This window comes from Lissotriton vulgaris, chromosome 12, assembly GCF_964263255.1.
Source record: "Lissotriton vulgaris chromosome 12, aLisVul1.2, whole genome shotgun sequence".
NCBI lineage: Eukaryota > Metazoa > Chordata > Amphibia > Caudata > Salamandridae > Lissotriton > Lissotriton vulgaris.
The window spans coordinates 811,669,835-811,688,902 of NC_141700.1; the positions used below are offsets into that span (position 1 = coordinate 811,669,835).

General features: G+C 50.5%; 1 protein-coding gene across 7 annotated transcripts in view; it reads right to left on the reverse strand.

The window, feature by feature from the left end:
* Positions 1-19,068, reverse strand: part of LOC147678854 (uncharacterized) — a 144,109-nt gene that overhangs the window by 52,614 nt on the left and 72,427 nt on the right. For all 7 annotated transcript variants that reach the window (XM_086946294.1, XM_086946297.1, XM_086946296.1 and 4 more), the window contains 2 exons: positions 18,019-18,117; positions 11,388-11,501 (listed from right to left, as the gene is read on the reverse strand). In XM_086946294.1, the coding sequence (XP_086802420.1) occupies positions 11,388-11,501; positions 18,019-18,117 (213 nt within the window). The remainder of the gene's footprint in view (positions 1-11,387; positions 11,502-18,018; positions 18,118-19,068) is intronic.

The window sequence follows — 19,068 nt, forward strand, 5'->3', positions numbered from 1 at the left end:
GGGGCAGGTTTTCCACACCTCTTACTCGGCCTACGCAAGGGGCGCTCTGATCTGGGTGAGGGCGGGGACGCCTTTTCAAATGACTAGACAGCTGATAGATCCAGAGGGAAGATTTGTAGTAGTGGAGGGCAGGTTGCGGGGTAAGGCTATAGTCCTATGCAGTGTATATGCCCCGAATATAGACCAATTAACCTTTTATGCGAGCTTGTCGGGGACACTGGCGCACTTCCTGGTGGGTCCGATACTCATGGGAGGGGATTTTAACTCTGTGGCGGATGTGCAACTGGATAGGTCCCACCCGCCCCTGAGAGATTCCCTGGTGTACCGCGTAGCTAAGGGTAGGCAAGAATGGCAAGAGAGCTGGGGGTTAACTGATGCATGGAGGGCGCAGCACTCAACTGACCGAGATTACTCGTTTTACTCCGGGGTACACGAACTCCATGTTAGGCTGGATGCGATATTGTGCACACGAGACGTGCTGACGCAGGTTGCCTGGTCGGAATACCTGACGAGAACGGTCTCGGACCACAATCCGCTCTTAATCCACTTAGACTGGATGACGGAAAAGCCTAGGGTGCCAACCTGGAGGCTCCGGCCGGAGACTTTAGAGGACCCGATATTCGGGGCGGCCCTGGAGGAGGGGTTGACACAATACTTCGCCAATAACGAGGGCTCCACGGGCTCTAGAGCAGTGGAATGGGATGCCTTCAAAGTGGTAGTGAGAGGGCAGTGCATCACACAGTTCGTAGGCACGAGGCGGGTGCTGCTGACCGACCTAGAGAGGGCAGACGCCAAACTGAGGGCAGCGGAGAGGGACCGACCAGGCAGGCCGGAGCTGGAGGGCACGGTTAGCTCGGCCAGGGAGGCGGTGGCGGCTGAAGTGGAAAGGCTACGGGCTTACGATTACCGGGCATACATGCTGAGATCTCATGTAGAAGGCGACCGGTCGGGCACTTTGTTGGCGTGGCTCTCCAACCCCACGAAACGCTGCTCCCCTATCTTGCAACTTGCCGGGGAGGGGGGTAATCTGTCCTACACCCAGTCGGCCATAGTGGACGGCTTTCAGGGATACTACGAGACACTTTATAGTAGCACCCCGGGCGACCGGGAAATGAAGGCGGAGGCTTTCCTGGATGACCTCACCCTACCGCGCCTAGAAGACGAGCAGGCGACGGATTTGGGAAGGGACATCGACTTAGGGGAAATCCGAACAGCTATTAAGTCCATGGCCCGTAATAAGACGCTGGGTATAGATGGCCTGCCCATCGAATTTTATGGCAAATATGTCGACGCCTTAGCGCCGCGGCTTCTGGCTGTGTACAAAGAAGCGAGGACCACGGGTCGCCTCCCCCCATCGATGCGGGAAGCGATAGTCATCCCGCTACTGAAACCTGGCAGAGAAGGTAGTAGTCCGGCCTCCTATAGGCCGCTCTCGATGCTCACGGCCGACTATAAAATCTTGAGCTCTATACTGGCATCGAGACTCCTACCGCACATGACCACCCTGGTCCACGAGGACCAGAACGGCTTTATCCCTACCCGGAACACGACATTAAACATTAGAAGGCTTATCCGACTCATGGAAGAACTGCAGGAGGGGAGTGGAACTCCACTTGCCCTCTCGGTCGATATAGAAAAAGCGTTCGATAGTCTAGAGTGGGATTATCTATATGCAGTCATGGCGCGTTTCGGGCTGGCCGCAGGATATATCCGGTGGACACAAGTGCTTTACACGGCGGCCGTAGCGAGGGTGCGGGTTGGATCCCTGGTGTCCCATCAGTACCCAGTGGAGAGGGGCACCCGGCAGGGTTGCTCCCTGTCCCTATTACTGTTCGCTTTAGCGATCGAACCGCTGGCTGTGGAAGCCCGCAGGGGGCGATACTTCGCAGGTGTGCAAACTGGTGACGGGCGACAGTTTATCTCGCTGTACGCCGATGATCTCCTGCTGTTCCTGGACAACGACGCGACTGAGCTCGAGGGGGCGGAGGAGTTGCTGGGACGCTTTGGCGACCTCTCGGGCCTAAGAGTTAACTGGGCGAAGACGAGCCTCTTTCCACTGAAGGAGGACGCGGCCCGCCCAGAACACAGACCGCTGCTTCATTGGGAGCCGACTTGTCTCCACTATCTTGGAGTATACGTCTATCACACAGCGACGGCTTTGTTCGAGGGCAATGTGGAGAGATGCGTCAGGGGGCTGAAGGGTAGCATGGCATTCTGGGCCACGCTTCCGCTATCCATAGCTGGTAGGATAGCGCTGCTAAAAATGGTGGCCCTCCCGCGGCTGCTGTATTTCTTCCGAACGCTTCCGATCTGGATCCCCAGCTCCTTTTTCCGCCGACTTCGCTCCCAGCTCACTTCCTTCCTATGGGGGACGGGCAGATGTAGAGTGGCGCTGGCGACACTCACCCGCCTGAAAGATGAGGGCGGCTTGGCGTTCCCAGACTATGAGCTCTATTATCTCGCTGCCCAGTTGCAGATCTTCACGCTAGAGGTGGCTCGGGTTTACCGAGGCCCGGAAGATAAACGACTGCGGGGTACGCCACGACACATACTAGCCTACATCGCGCTAGGACAGAAACTCGCCGCCCAGGATCTGTCCCTTGAACAGGATACATTTCGGCGTTGCTGGAACAGAGCACAGAAGCGGGCAGGGATTCAGCACCCCTACACCCCGGAGATGCCACTGGGCATGTTGACAGCATTGCCCCATGGAGGCGATAGGTCCCGCCTGCTGCAGTGGGAGGAGGTAGGAATACAGGTGGTAGGGGACCTTTTCGAAAACGGGGAGCTCCTCCCGTACTCCGCCCTCCAGGAACGCTTTGACCTCCCACGCGGGGGCTATCTCCTTCATGCAGCTGTGACGAGAGCAATGCAGAAACACTGGGGACTGGGACTGGCGGAGCCGGAGACGGCCATGGCGTGCCAATACACCATGATGGCGGCGGGAACGGTGAAAGCGGTATCTTGCTTATACAACAGAATGCTCCACGAGCACCTGCCGCCCCTCGATGCACTGAAACTCAAGTGGGAAACTGACCTGGGTAAGCCCATCCCGGACACGACGTGGGCGCAGCTGGTGCGGAGGGCGCGTAATAGCACAAGGAACGCTCGTTTTCAAGTTATCCATTATTTCATACTGCACAGGGCGTACATGACCCCTGGGAGAATCCTGAGGTACTTTGGCGCGACTGATGCGAGGTGCCCCCGCTGCGCGGCAGATGGAGCCGAGCTGGTGCATATGCTCTGGTCATGCCCGGCCCTATCAGACTATTGGCGAGCCGTGGGTGAATCCATGAACGAGGTGACGGACCGGACTGTTGACAGGATGCAGCGGCGTGCATCCTGCATTGGTTTCCACATACCCCCAAAAACAAGCTCTCGAGCAAGTTCATAGATATGGGTTTAATGGTAGCCAAGCGTGAGATAACCAGAAACTGGAAGGCAAGGGCGAGCCCGACGTATAGGAGGTGGTACAACGAATTTCTGAAATGGGCGGCCTGCGATAGCACGCATAGGTATCAGATGGCGCGTAGAACAGCTAATGAGAGAGCGCTAGAACAAGCAACGGCCTGGGAGGTAATGGTACAAGGCCTCAGGGATAGTGGAATAGTGGATGACGGGGAGGACCTAGACGTGGCAGGGATCAGCACAGTACAATAATCTGGTGATAAGAGAACCGGTGGAGGAGAAAGCCTGAAGCCCGAGGTTAGAGATACACAACGGGAGGCTCCCGTGCGGATGATGGGGGGGGAGGAGGGAACAGGGGGGGGGGGATAAGGGGTTTTTGGGACTGGGGGGAAAGTTGGGGGGGGAGTTCGGGGTTTCATTAGGCGAGGACGGAAAAGTAGGCACACACACAAATCCGAGTCCATACTCCTGAGGAAGAGCAACCAGGCATGGGGGTGCGAAATTACTGCCGCCGCCCGGCCCCCGGGATGTGGGCCTGCAGGCTGTGTACACGAGAAGTTGATGAACCTGACTGTAGCACTGTGAATGATGCTGAATATGTGCAACTATTGGCCTGTGTAAAGTGTGTCTACAATAAAAATTACTTAAAAAAAAAAAATAACGAGCCACAGGTTCTAAGGTAAAAAAAATCCCCAAGTACTTGAATCCCGATTGCGACACCTGGATAGGACAACGGCGCGGCAAATGGGGGGTACCACCCGAAAGCACATAGACACAGGACTTGGTCCAGTTGATCACAAGACCGGAGTTCCTGCCGAACGATGTGAGCACATCAAACAATACATTCAACGACTTACAAGGGGACGTAAGTTACAACAGAATGTAATCAGCGTAGAGCGATATGCGATCCTCAAACTCCGGGGTCCACTGAATACCTTTCATAGAAGGCTCCCATCTCAGCCAGGCAGCCAAGGGCTCCAGGGCAAGGGCGAACAGAAGGGGGGACAGAGGACAGCCCTGACGCGTACCCCTCCCGAGAACAAAAGGCTTAGAGACTTGACCATCCACCACCACTTGTGCCAACGGCACCTCATACAAAAGTTTCACCCAGCTAATGAAACCAGGACCAAAACCAAATTTTGCAAGAGCAGCCCAGAGGTATGGCCACTCCACCGTATCAAAAGCCATTGTAGCATGCAGAGAAACCAAAATGGCCGGCTCACGCAGCGACGCCGCCCTCGCGAGAACACCATGCAAGCGCCTCAGGTTAAGCGCTGTATTGCGATGTGGGATGAAACCGGACTGGTCCGGATGAATCAAGTCACCAATTACTTTTATCAAGCGGTTTGCCAACAACATTGCGAGAATTTTTGGTTCGGCGTTTAAGAGCGAAATGGGCCTATACGACGCACATCGATCTCGCGGTTTCCCCTCCTTGTGGATCACCACGATGGTAGCAAGACGCTGATCACGAGGATGGGAACCAACGTCTCGCGACTCTAGAAACATATCACGGAGATAGGGCGCCATTTTGTCAGGACGCAGCTTGTAGAGCTCGATGGGCAGGCCATTAGGGCCCATGGCCTATCCCGAGCGCACGGAGCGAATAGCGAGGGCCACCTCGTCAGCTGAGAATACCGCATCCATTAAGTCCCTATCCTAATCCGACAGGCGAGGCAATGCAATGTCACGCAACAACAGATGGGAGTCTTCCTCCGGTCTATTGGAGACTGGGGAGTACACCTTACGTAAATGTTCAGCGAAACACTCGACAATTTCAGCCAGATCAGTCACACACACTCCATCAAGTTTCTCAATCACAGGAACCACACGACTTGCCCTCTCCTTTTTATCCAGCCAAGCGATCAGTTTCCCAGCCTCATCACCCACATCATACAGTCTGCCCTGCTGCTCTCTACTCATGACTTTTACGGCATCCGTCACCAGGGCCCTATAATCCAGTTGTTTGAGGCTGAGGGCATGAAGTTTGTTACGAGTCACACCCAGTTCCAGGTTCCTTTCTAGCTCAGTTATTTCAGTCTCTAAGCGGACCACCTCCTCATTTTTACTTTTCTTGGCACCAGCAATTAACAATACTGCCTGTCCTCGGATGACCGTCTTAAATGCCTCCCACAATGACACAGAGGAGGACACGGACCCCTCATTCTCAGCAAAATATTAATCCAGGGACTTAATCAAGTCAGCTCGAGTTTTGGGGTCACGGAGATACCAGGGATTGATCGGGGCAACCCATCCCTCAACACTCATACTAGTGTCGATCTGGAGCCACAGTGGGGAGTGATCTGATATACCCCGAGCCAGATGTCTAATTTCCCTGACAGAGGAGGCCTGCGCCACCGGCACCAAGACATAGTCAAGTCTGGAGAGACTGCCGTGGGCCCTAGAGTGAAAAGTGTACTGTGTCTGTCCCGGATGCATCAACCTCCAACAGTCTACCAAGCCCAGAGTCTCCAAAAACCCACTTAACCAGGACTATGACCTGGTGAGGTCTCTGGGGGGGTAGCGATCTACACTACCGGAGACAACTGAATTAAAATCCCCACCCATCACCAGAATACCATCTGGGAGCCCCAGTATCAAACGCCCAAGATCAGTAAAAGTCGAGGTCTGTAGACCAGGCGGGACATATACAGAAACCAGCGAAACAGTCCTCGCCTCCAACCTCCCTGTGATTACAGTGTAACGCCCCCTATCATCCAGGGCCACGTTGTCTATTTCCAAAGGGAGGGAGTTCTTGACAAGGATGCCCACGCCCCTAGAGCCAGTAGTGAACCCAGAGTGTACAGCCAGACGATATCCTCGCCGGTTCATGGCATGGCAAGTGTTTCCAATCAAGTGCGTCTCCTGCAACAATACAACATCAGGGGAGAGGCGCCTCAACAGTTGCAACACTACTCCCCGCTTTATCCTATCCCCCAACCCATTGACATTCCAACACAGCAGTTTGAACCCACTACCCCCATCCCAGCAGCAAATGCAGAATCCACCCCATGGATAACACAGTGCCCAGATAGAAGAATCGACGTTGCCTTGAGAAAAAATAAAACAATCCCAAACACCCCCTTCCACCCCCAACATAATCCCGTCACAACATCTCACACCCTGCACCCCTGCATTAAACTCAGAAACATCCCCAACTTTCAGTGTGCCTGTCGCCATAACATTAAACTAGTCTACAAAAAGTAACCCAGGGGAGGAAAGAATTCCACTCCCCCCGCCACCCTCGGGTATGCCGCCATAAGTCACATAAGTATGAAAGATATCAAACCGAGCTTTATGGTATGTTAAATGTTCGTAAAACAGGAACCACATTGTCATTCTTGCTCCGGCACGCCACCCTCCGCTCCACCGAGTGTTCCGTCTGATTGCTCCACTTAGGTAAAGTGTCCAACCAGTCACTCACGCTCTCAGGGCGGTCAAAGAAAAACGTTCGGTCCTCATATTCGACACGGAGCCTGGTTAGAAACACCATCGCATATTTCAAGCCCATGTCTCTCAAGTGTCGCTTCACCCCCTGAAACCCCATCCTCTGTCTTTGAAGGAACTGGGTAAAGTCCGGGTAGAAGCTCACCGTTGTGTTTTCAAACTTCACTGGGCCACCCACCCGCGACGCCTGCAGGATAGCGTCTCTGTCTCTGAAGTTCAAAATCCTGGTGATAATCGGCCTCGGAGGGGCACCCGGCTTCGGCTTTCCACCCGGTATCCGGTGCGTACGTTCCACGGCAAAGAATTTACTTAGGCCTCTGGGGGCGTGATGATTTAAAATGAGGTCCTCCATAAGTAGATCTGCAGCAGGATTGTCCGATTTTCAGGGACCCCAATAATACGTACATTATTACGTCTGGCCCTGTTTTCAAAATCCTCAAGTCGACGAGCCATGAGATCATTGGAGGATCGCAAGTTGCCGACCTCCGTCTGTAAGTCAGACACATCGGTCGTAAGGCTGGAGGTCTTTAGATCTAAAGATTTGACCTTCTCATTAGTTTTCGATAAGTCCGCTCTAATCAAATTGACGTCAATGGCTACGGTGTCGAGCTTAAGGGCAAGAGCCTCATATTGCTGGCCGATGGAGGTCTTGATACCAGCAATGGCGCCCATGACATCCTGCAGGGTCAACTCGATCGACGCAGCCGGGTCCTCCCTTGCCTCCTCCAGAGTCTTACTCGTAGCACCGAGGGACCCCTTAGGCTGGGTATACCGATCCATGACGTTTGTTTGAGTTGTCTTGGTTTTCCGCTTCTCATTATCGGGCCAGCCCGCCATGTTGGGCAAAGTGCCCCCGACGGGCCTGTGAGACCTGGTGAGAATGGCCCTTCGCTGTCAACCCACCGGAGTCCTCAGAAGCAGGCGCCAGCAGCTGTGGCCCGGCACTTAAAAGCCCGCGACCGATGGCACACAGTGAATCCACAGAGTTCAGCTAGACCTCGGGCAACCAGATAGATCTCGAGACAGGACAGGGCCAATGACCGAAAGCGAAACCGAAAGCTAACTCCAGGCAGCAAGCTGAGCCCAGCGGGCCGTTGTTGTTCAACTACTGCCTGGGCATCCTTGCGACTAGAGCCCCAGGCGTCGCCATGGGGTGGGCCTTGAAAGTTCAGGATGTTGTAGTAGGGGTTCCTGAAGTCCGATTCAATTTTTGAAAGCGACTATTCCATCAGCTGAGCTTCATCTCCAATAACCCGTCTTCGTATTCAGGATATCGTTCAGGATTTATGCGGAGGGCGGCGAGGGTCTCGGGAGCCCTGTGCTCACGCGGCCATCTCGGATGCGCGCGAAGTTCCTCTATTTGCAGAATGTTGATGCCAATTCACCAAATCTTTTGGATTTTAATACTGTTGCGCAGTACGGTGAAATAAGCACGCAGTCACTTTATATATTTGAATTTTTTAAAAATTGAATTACGCAATGATCTATGTAAATATGGAGATAGTTTATCAGTAACTAAAATGCCCACGGAATTGATGATGATTATTGACAAATGAAAGACTATTTTTAGACTGTGTATGTGGTATCAACGTTTTTAGTGCGGCATGTTATCCCCAAATTATTCACAACATAAGTAACATGTTTGTTGAAACTGATGACATTTTAGTGGGCCTTCCTTACTTTATTTATTTAGTCTTATATATTTATTTCTAACCAATTTGTATGAACTTCGGTGATTGTCACTGTCCATGTTTTATAGATTGTAATGATTTTTATTAATCAAACAATAAAAGACTTATTCCTAGATCGTTTTTTAGGTTTCGCCTGGCGACGCAGCGCGACAGCGCTGTCGCCAGCAAAATCTATTGTTGCTGACTTGCCTCGAAAGGGAGACAGGAGATGGGAACGCGCATGGGCTATTGGAGGTTGTGAACGCGCTCATGAACACACACGACACGTGATGTGCACATCTCCTGTCCCCCTTTCGTCCTCGCAAGCCACATGCAATATAGCTTTATTTTTTTTTATTATGCGCACGCGAGCTCCAAGAGCGGCTCGCTTTACATGTACAGCATGCCTCACCCCACTTACAGGCTCTTGTAGGACTCTGCGCTGCTCCTCGGCTGGTCTCCATCTTCAGACGGTCACTGCAGCAACACGCTGGGCTCCGTGTTGCTCACAGGAGCCCCGCCTGAAATCCTGCTTTAGTCGCACCATGCAGCATTCACGAAGGCGGTGTGGGCTCCCGCCGGATTTTTCTACTGTTTTTTTTTTGTTGCTTTGGCGGCCCCCTCCCTGGTTCACACGAGCCACGCAGCACTCTTCAAGTACGTCGAAGTCCACAGGCGCCGCCACTGGGCACGAGCCGCAGGCCATGCCGATGTGCACCCTCACAGCGTGCCTACAACGCACTCATGGCGCTCTTTTACTTTCCCTTGTTATTGTCTGTCAATGGACCTGGGCCCCCTGGAATTGCTACCACCAGCCAGAGTTTGAGACTGACCTTCCTCACATCAACAGACGGACACTTCAGCGCAGCCTGACACTTGTTCTAATATGGCCACCCCCTGACAGCGACAGTATACGTTTCCCCTCAGCGACTCCCGGAAAGAACGCGCGCCTGCTCAGCAGCCCAGGTTTGTGTATGTTTTGCCTCTTCCTGAAGCTGGTCCGCTAAAGTGGGGTCTGCTGTTACCCAGGAAGGTGCGCGAGGGAGACGGCCACTTGGGGGTGTGTGACCTCGCGGTGCGGAGCGCAGCTGAGCTACAACCGGTGACCGGTCCGGGATCACACCTGTGTCCGAGGGGCAGCTTCCCCTCTGTGTGGAGTTGTGATGAGTTTCAGATTTTTTTCTAGGGATGTTTTCTTCTGTGTTACTCATAGAAAAGCATCCTGTCCACAGTACTGCAAGCGAGAAAGTGCTCTCGCGCCACCTTCGATCCGAAATTATGCTTTTTGTAACTTTCTTTCTGGTTCGTGAGGTACATAGCGGGCTGTTGAGCCCCCGCCCCCCCCCCGGTATGTGTAGGAGACAGTTCTGAGAAGTGCTTGATTTTGCGGATACCAGGGACTTGTGGCAGGGGTGGGTACCCTCTAAATACACACCCTCTGGATTGGGGGAAACAGCTTTATTCCACAGGGATCTGCTGTGGAGGGGGTGGGAGCAGTCCGAGACTTCTCGTTTTGAGGGACGTCCCTGTCACTGCCTTCATCATGTAGTTCTGTAGTGTACCCTCCACATGAGCCTCGTTTCATGGGTCCGGCTGGCAGCCCTATCTCGTTATTACACAAAGAGACCACAAGCCTCCCTGTGACTCTCTAAATAAACCTTTCACTCTGATGTGTTCAAATAACGTGGTGAATGCGGGCAGCGAAAGCGCCTTGAGGTCAGCGCCTCTCATTAAACTAAAGGAAGAAGAAACAAGAAAGCTCTGCTCCACGCGTGCAAAGAAATCGTGGGCACAAAGCAATGCTATTCAAAGTGTTGATCTGCCAATTGTGGTATTTGAAGAGGGGTATTTAATGACTTTTGGGTATTTTAAGAGGGGTGTTTAATGAGAGAGGAAATGAAACTTGGTGCAGAAGCTGGGGGTGCAGGAGCAGCGGAATCCTCTCCGCTGAGTGAAGGCGGGTTAACTCCTGCCAGTGATAGCCCATCAAATCACTCTTATCTGCATAATGCTTCTTTTGGATAGAGACTGGCGCCCCCTTCCCGGAGATCACTTGAGGCCCCCCAGTTTGGTAGACTTCTAGGCTCGCAGGTCTCGCCTCTCAGGATCACACTACCCGCTGTGAGTTTCGGCCGGGGTGTCTGGGTGAGGCGCCCCCCACTTAGCAGAACACATCTTCCTTGGCAGTGGGACTTCACGCCCTGACCCCCCCCCCTGCATGCCCTGCTACTTAGCTCTGTATATCAAATGACTTCTGCTGCCATGGAACTAGGGGCACTAGTGGACATTCCAATTGGCCAGTCACAGACTTTCTGCTGATCTTATGTGGGACACAGGTTAATTAACTGCCAAACAGCGCCATGCAAGCTTTCACTTTCCGAGCAGCCCGGTACAATGGCGGCCGCTTCTTTGAATAGGTCTCGCATTTACTAGAGTTTGAGCTATTGGCATTCTAAATGACAATGCCTATTATTTATGTGTCAATTAGCAAAACAGATAAATAAAAGGCATTGTCATTTAAAATGCCAACAGCTTAAACTCTCGCAAATGCGAGACCTAATGCATTGCAAATGCTTGTTATAATTGGTTTTACAAACTTGTATGGACTACATTGACAACAATGAAATACATGAATTTTAAATTGTTTTCTTTATTTTTTCTGTTCAGTAAACCTACAGTCAATTTGCTTTACCCCAGAGGATTACCACTGGGCGACTCTCTTTCAGTTCTCTGCAATGTGACAAGAAAGGGGCGCTCACTGTCCCGACCCAGGACGTTACGCTCTCTCTCTGGGACTGGGACTTGGTAGTAGGGAGCCACTTACCGCGTAATCTCACTCATTGGAAGAATCAGAAGCAGTACCTGAGCTGGGGTCGCTGCTGCTCTCCCCAATTTTAGCACCAAGATGATCAATGAAAATTGCCCCCGATTCTTCTTCTTCCTTCAAAGGAGCGTCCACATCTAGCGAAGGAAATCCTGTGGACAAGTGAAGGAAGCTAATAAATATCGCTTTTATAAACTTTCCAAAAACATTTTAAAACTATAATTTACAAAAAATAAGAGGTTCCCCTTCTTTTTGAGGGTGTTATGGTCATCTGTTGTCATAAATGTATCTTTTTCATATTGATTGAGAAAGTTTGTCATATTACGGGAAATGTATATAAAGTTTTCTGATTCAATGGATGGTTGCATGGGATTTCATGGAACGGTTTAGTGGAACACCTTAACTGAGAAACCATTTCATCTAAACAGTTAATGGAAATTTTCAGGATGAATGACATTTACCCACGCATAAACTCCACCCGTCCCTGACCCCTAAACTCCACCAATCTATGAAACCTAAAAGCCCTTTCTAGCCCTATACTCTACCCATCCCTGAACCCTAAAAACCCCTCAGCACACACAAACTCCGCCCATCTCTGACAGCTAAACGCCACCCATCCCTGAACCCTTAAAGTCATTTCTACTCCTAACGTTTACCCATCTCTTAACCTAAAACCCCCAGACTAACACTAAACGCCAACCATTCCTGAAACCCTTAAAATCCAGCACCACCCCTAAACTCCAATCATCCCTGAGCACTAAAAACCCCCACCACCCATAAGAATCACCCATTCATTACCCCTAAAACCCATCTCCACCCCTGAACTCCCCCATCGCTGAACCCTAAAAATCCTTTCTACATATAATCTGTCACTGATCGGCCCTCCCAGACCTAGATTGAACTCCTTCCCACAATACATATCTTCGTTCACTGACACTCTGCAAAGAACTGCTTTTAAATCATCTTCACTTTTCTGTTGTCTCTATGATTTCCTTTTACGTGCAAAACTCAGGACGGATGAGTGCCTAATAAAACGTAAATACTTCTATAACGTTTACACTTGCATTCAGAGAGGCCTCTGGACCTCAGTAAGTACTTCTAAAATAACATTCCAAACCTGTTTTCGCTTTATTTTTAAACCGGAAATACTCAGCCTGATTGAAGTGACGACCTACATCTGTCGCCCGAGTTCTCCTCCACTTCATGACGGCAGCGTGCAGAGAGAGTGTTAGTGCACCGAGTGCAGAGTGGGTGTGAGTGCAGAGTGAGTGTAGAGTGCAGAGTGAGTGAGTGCAGAGTGAGTGTGAGTGCAGAGTGAGTGTGAGTGCAGAGTGAGTGTGACTGCAGAGTGAGTGCAGAGTGAGTGTGAGTACAGAGTGTGTGCAGAGTGAGTGCAGAGTGAGTGCAGAGTGTGAGTGCAGTGTGAGTGCAGAGTGTAGAGTGTGAGTGAGTGCAGAGTGAGTGTGAGTGCAGAGTGAGTGTGAGTGCAGAGTGAGTGCAGAGTGAGAGTGACTGCAGAGTGAGAGTGACTGCAGAGTGACAGTGACTGCAGTGTGTGAGTGTGCAGGGTGAACAGTGTGCAGGGTGAACAGTGTGTGAGTGTGCAGGGTGAACAATGTGTGAGTGTGCAGGGTGAACAGTGTGTGAGTGTGCAGGGTGAACAGTGTGGGAGTGTGCAGGGTGAACAGTGTGTGAGTGTGTAGGGTGAACAGTGTGTGAGTTTGCAGGGTGAACAGTGTGTGAGTGTGCAGGGTAAACAGTGTGTGAGTGTGCAGGCTGAACAGTGTGTGTGTGTGCAGGGTGAACATTGTGTGAGTGTGTAGGGTGAGCAGTGTGTGAGTGTGTAGGGGCAGTGTGTAAGTGTGCAGGGTACGAACACTCTAAGTCCACCACACCCACACACATAAGACCACACACATAAGACCACACACACACCACACACATACCACTGTCACCACTCTCACCACTGCACTCTCACCCCCACTCAATCACCACCACACACGCAACCACACACACAACCACACACACAACCACACACACCACCAGCCGTCAGTGCACGCTTTCACCGGGTACAAACACCACCAGCCGTCAGTGCACGCTATTACTGGGCACAAACCCCACCAGCCGTCAGTGCAGACTTCCACCAGGCACACAACACCAGACGTCAGTGCACGCTTTCACCAAACACACACACACCACCAGCCATAAGTGCACACTTTCACCAGGCACACACAATACCAGCCGTCAGTGCATGCTTTCACCAGGCACACAACACCAGACGTCAGTGCACGCTTTCACCAAACACACACACAACACCAGCCGTCAGTGCATGCTTTCACCAGGCGCACTCACCACCAGACATCAGTGCACGCTTCCACCAAGCAAACACACCACGAGCCATCTCTGCACAATTTCTACAGGCACACACATCACCAGCCATCAGTGCACACATCAATTGTTAACGCATCCACAATGAACTATTATAGCAATCGCAGTATGGTGCACTCTACTTTTAAACATATTCACCCAAAGCGCAGCATGCCACCATTGCTACAATTCCAATCCAACCCACATAATTCTACTACACACCACATGCATACACTCCATAACACATGGATAAAAGACATTGCCATTTACAATGCCATTAGCTCTAACTCAAATAAATCCGAGACCTATTGCATTTCCAATGCTTGTTGTTATTGTCATGGTCTGCTTTATTCTAAAGCACTCTGATGCCTCCGGGCCATGTCCCCACTATATAAAATCACAAAAATAAATAATAAAGAAAGAAGGAAAACACTTCACTATTATTAAAAAAGCACTGACCCATAATAATAATAATAAGGGAGCTTATAAAGCGCCTGGTTACGCACACCGGCGTGTCCCCGCGCTGTGGTGAGTGAAAAGCCCCACGCCCCCTTCTGTACTTCGAGCACCCCATGCCCCTACTGTGCTACGAGCGGCCATGAAATTATTGAAGGAACAGATGTGTTTTGAGCTTTCTTCTGAACCTGACCTCCGAGGCTTCTAGGCGGAGCTCACATGAGAGTTTATTCCAGCTCCTTTCTGCCAGGAGCCGGAAGGATCTGCCACCCATGCGGGCCTTTTTGATTTTAGGGATCACCAACAGGCCAGTTCCCGTAGACCTGAGGGAGCGGACAGGCCTATAGGTAGTGATTAAAGTCTGCAGGGGCCTAGGTCCATTACTCTGAATGATCCGATGACACGTGCATAAGGCCTTAAACACAATTCTCTTCCTGACAGGAAGCCAATGAAGAGCCTCCAAGGCCGCTTTAGAGGCTGCTCTTCTTGGGAGCCTCAAGACAAGCCGGGCGGCTTCATTTTGCAGCACCTGCAAACGGTCAAGGGTCCTAACCGTGGCACCCAAGTACAATAGTAATAGATAATCTGCATCCCTGTTCATTCTACTTCTTGTTGCTGCATCTGTCAGACGCGCCTTGAGACCTGACGGTGATTTGGCGCGATATAAAAGCCAGATAACAATAACAATAGGTTACCATAGTCTAATCGTGATGTGACCAGGATGTGCACCGTGTCCTTCTAGCCTCAATAGGGAGAAGGTCAATGATTTTACGTAGACCTTTCAGGACACCAAAGCACGCCCACACCACACGACTGATCTGCGGTGCAAATGTAAGGTCCGAATCGATCCACCCCCCCAAATTCTTGGCCTGTTGACAGGGCATGGGGACTGGTCCTAAGCAAGGTGGCCACCATGCCGAGGACCACACAGACGGCCCTCGACCCCCCCCCCACCACGAGCACCTCTGTCTTGCTACCATTCAACTTCAGGCAGTTGTCATCCATCCAGGAGGCGAGCTTCTGCATGCAAGCTCTGAAGTTGGGTGCAGCCAGATCAGGTGCCCGTGACAGAGAGATGACCAGCTATGTGTCATCAGCGTATGACACAATTCGCATTCCATACCCTCAACTATACTTACCCAAGGGGAGACGTAGAGATTAAACAAGGTGGGACTCAGGGCTGATCCCTGGGGTACACCCTGATCCAATTCCATAGCTCTGGAAAAATGGGCGCCCTGCCTAACCTGGAACCTACGATTCGTCAAAAATGATTGTAGCCACTTTAACGCTGCACCTGAGACACCACCCTTATTCAGACACTGTAGCAAGGTGAAATGTGCTACAGTGTCAAAGGCGGCGCTCAGGTCCAATAGGATGAGAGCCATAGTCTGTCCCTCATCCACTCCCTGTCTGATGGTCTCAGTGGCCATAAGTAGAGCTGACTCTGTTGAATGGAGCGATCTGAACCCAAACTGCGTAGGGTGGAGCAGATTGGCTTCCTCCACATAGGCCATGAGTTGAAGATTATCCGCCTTCTCTGCTACTTTTGCCAAGTAGGGCAACAGCGGAATGGGGCGGAGATTGTCCAATTTCTCAAAACTGACATTAGGCTTCTTCTGAAGTGGGAGTACCACCGCCTGCTTCCAGTCATCAGGCTCCGTGTGCGTTCTAAATGGCACATCTAAAAGATGCCTGACGTAGGGCTCCAGGATATCAAGGCTTTCCGCAAGCAATTTAGGCGAGGCGGGATCCCTGGGTGACCCTGACTTTATGGACCTGCAGATCTTTTGGAGCATCTCGGGGGAGGGGTGGTAAAATTATCCAGCCTATGAGCTCCCCCCTCATCCCACTTGGGCTCCACAAACTCTACACCCCTTCTTTTAGCTCCCGGAAAGGAGGAGTATATCGTGGCCACTTTCTCAGAAAAGAAGCCAGCGATATGATCGCAAGATTCCTCTGAACTTTCCGTGGGTATTGCAGATGGTTTAAGTGAGGAGATTTCCCTACAGATCCTAAATAATTCCTTAGTGGAATTTTCTGCTTCCCCAATTCTCTCTGCATAATACGTGGCTTTAGCCCGCCTGATTAATCCATGGTAATTTCTCCGTTTATCTTGATATTCCAGTTTGGCCTGATTAAGAAAAGCTACCCTCCATTGCCTCTCTAGACGTTTGCAGTCAGTCTTAACTAGGCGCAAGTCGGCGTTGAACCATGGGGCCGATTTTAGAGACCTACTCAGTGATTTCTTCAGACGTAACGTGGCAGTGCTATCAAGGGCCTCTCTTATGCGTTTTCCAAGATTACCACATGCGGTTTCTACACCAATGCCCACCGGCTGCCCTCCTTTAGTCAGGGCAGCATTGAACTTTGCCCGGGAGAAGCCAGCCCAATTACGACACGGACGGTTAAGCGACGGCTGTTCCGGGGCTCTAGGTCCTGGAATTCGCATCACAAAAGGAACAATGAAGTGATCAGACCAGGGAACAGGAATGGGCAGGTTCACTTCTACTTCACCCCAATTAGCAAACACTGGGTCCAGTAAGTGGCCATCCCTATGTGTATTATGGGAAGGGATCTTCGAGTTCAGGTTGAATTGTAGTGCCTGTAATTCCTGGCATAGATCTACAGCCCCCTTATGGAGGGAGTTCTCTAAATGCATATTAAAATCTCCTAATAGGAGGAGCTTATCCCTACGTAGGGCAGATTCCATAATACCTTCTAACAAGCTAGCGACAAATCGAGTATATGGGCCCGGTGGTCTGTAGACCAAGAGTCACTTTACCGTAATGCGCGGGTTCACCCTAATTGTAAAAGCGCCCGCCTCGCTATCAGCTATAGTTAAAGGTTCCAATTGACAGCTAAGCGGCTGTTTGAAGGCAATGGCTATCCCCCCACCTCTGCCTGACATCCTATCCAGCCTAACAATCATGTACCCCAAGGGGAGTGCCTCAATTATGTCTGGCTCCGAGTCGGGGCCCAGCCAAGTTTCCGTAAGGAAAAGGAGGTCGAGTTTCTTATCCGTTAGTAGGTCGAAAATATCCAACCTATGCTTGCTCATGGATCTCAAATTTAACAGACCACATGAAAGCCTCGTTGCCTCTCGATTAAACTCATCTGCCACACAGAATACAAATTGACACTCTTTACAACCCATATCCTCATCCACTTTTACGCTGTGGTAGCAAGCCATAGGGGTATTGGGACAGAGGTCATAGAGTTGATTTGCACTCCACTGAACTCTTACCGCATTTTGCGCAGTGATTTTGGCCCCGGACCCCGCACGGCTGCGGATGGGCGCAGACGGGCTTGCCTTTGGCGCACCGCCGGCGCGCTCTCTGCGCGCGTCCGCTGCGCGGCCGATTAAGCATCTTCCTTTTATCCCTACAAGCATCTGCAGGTCGGGAGCACTAGACTGCTACAAGTGAATTTGTTAGTTCAGTTTTCCAGTTTTAAAAGCAGCCTAAAAACGCTGTCCCACAATTAGCAACAACACAAGTAAAATTGTTTAAAAGAACAGCAAGTATAATGCAATGGCAGCGCCGTGCTCAGCAGCTAAGGACACTGCCACTGCCCACTCACCACCATGAAAGTTTCAAGTGGCACCCAGAAATGTCTACACAAATGGCCTCCATTACATTTCTGAAAATCTCTGTAGGCTCCGAGCTCCCCACCAGCAGAGGTGCATCGCGGTGCAGATGAGGTTGATTCAAAGATTTGTAACACTGGTGAGAACAGATGCAAAGGACTTGACAAGTACACCATCAGAATAGATCTCATCCTGCGATTCTAGAGTTATGAACTGTTATAAGTGATGCAGAAGTTGGGTTTCAAGCAGAGTAAACTTACCCCTGGGGCTGCTGAGGGCTTCCTTTCTCTTGCTGGCCTCAGAGTCCATGCAGTAGATCTCAGCCTCATCTTTTATGCGGACAGAAACCACCTCATATGCTGTGGAACAGAACAAAATAAAATCTAAGCTTAATCTTACAACAAACGCAAATATGTGTTATTCAACATGCTATCTGTCTTTGTGGTGTAAACAACAATGACATCAAAGAGCATATAAAGGAGCGGGCCATCACAGAACACATATCTACAAGGTTTCAGGAGTAAGGTCTTGAACCAAGCCATATTCAGCATTTCCCCTAAATTAAGCAGTTTATTTAACAGTATTGCAATTTAATGTTACTATTCTTTTCAAATAAATATCTCCTGACATTCCTAATTCTAATCAACCCCACCTACGTTTTTTTCTAGATATAATTCATACTCTGACCCTCCTATACCCTACTACTGGTTCGGGCGATTTCAACATGCACGTGGTCACTAGGCCCTCTTCGGATTTGCTAAGTAAAGACATACCCCAGATTTGCTGTTATCATCTTTAAAAATATAAGCCAATGCTGTTGCAAGAAGACCATCAACCTTTAAAAACTTCAGGCAAAATTCTAAAATCGACTACACCATTGTCTCTAGACGGTTAACATCTGCAATTTAGGGGTATCATGTTGCAGCTCGTGTGGAGAGTGACCACAAACCTCAAATCATAACACTAGCCCTAACAGCTGAATACCAGCCAAAACATGAAACCTTGACCAATTGCCAGCCGCCTGTAAATTAAGAAGAATGATATGGCATCCAGACAACCAATCTGAGATCTTAGTCTTTGCAGAAACTAAAATAGATTCAGCACTCGGAGATTTTCAATCAGGAAAACCGATGGTTGAAATCTGGTCTTGTCTATGTTCCTTATTAGCAGACCTCTTTCCCCCTAAACAACTGCCCGGGTGCAAACCAATTAGGCCAAAAAACAACAGGTGGTACTCGCACAAATTGTACCTACAAGAGAAGTCATTAGTAAAGCAACTTGGGCAATATATAAGCAATCGAACTGTGTTC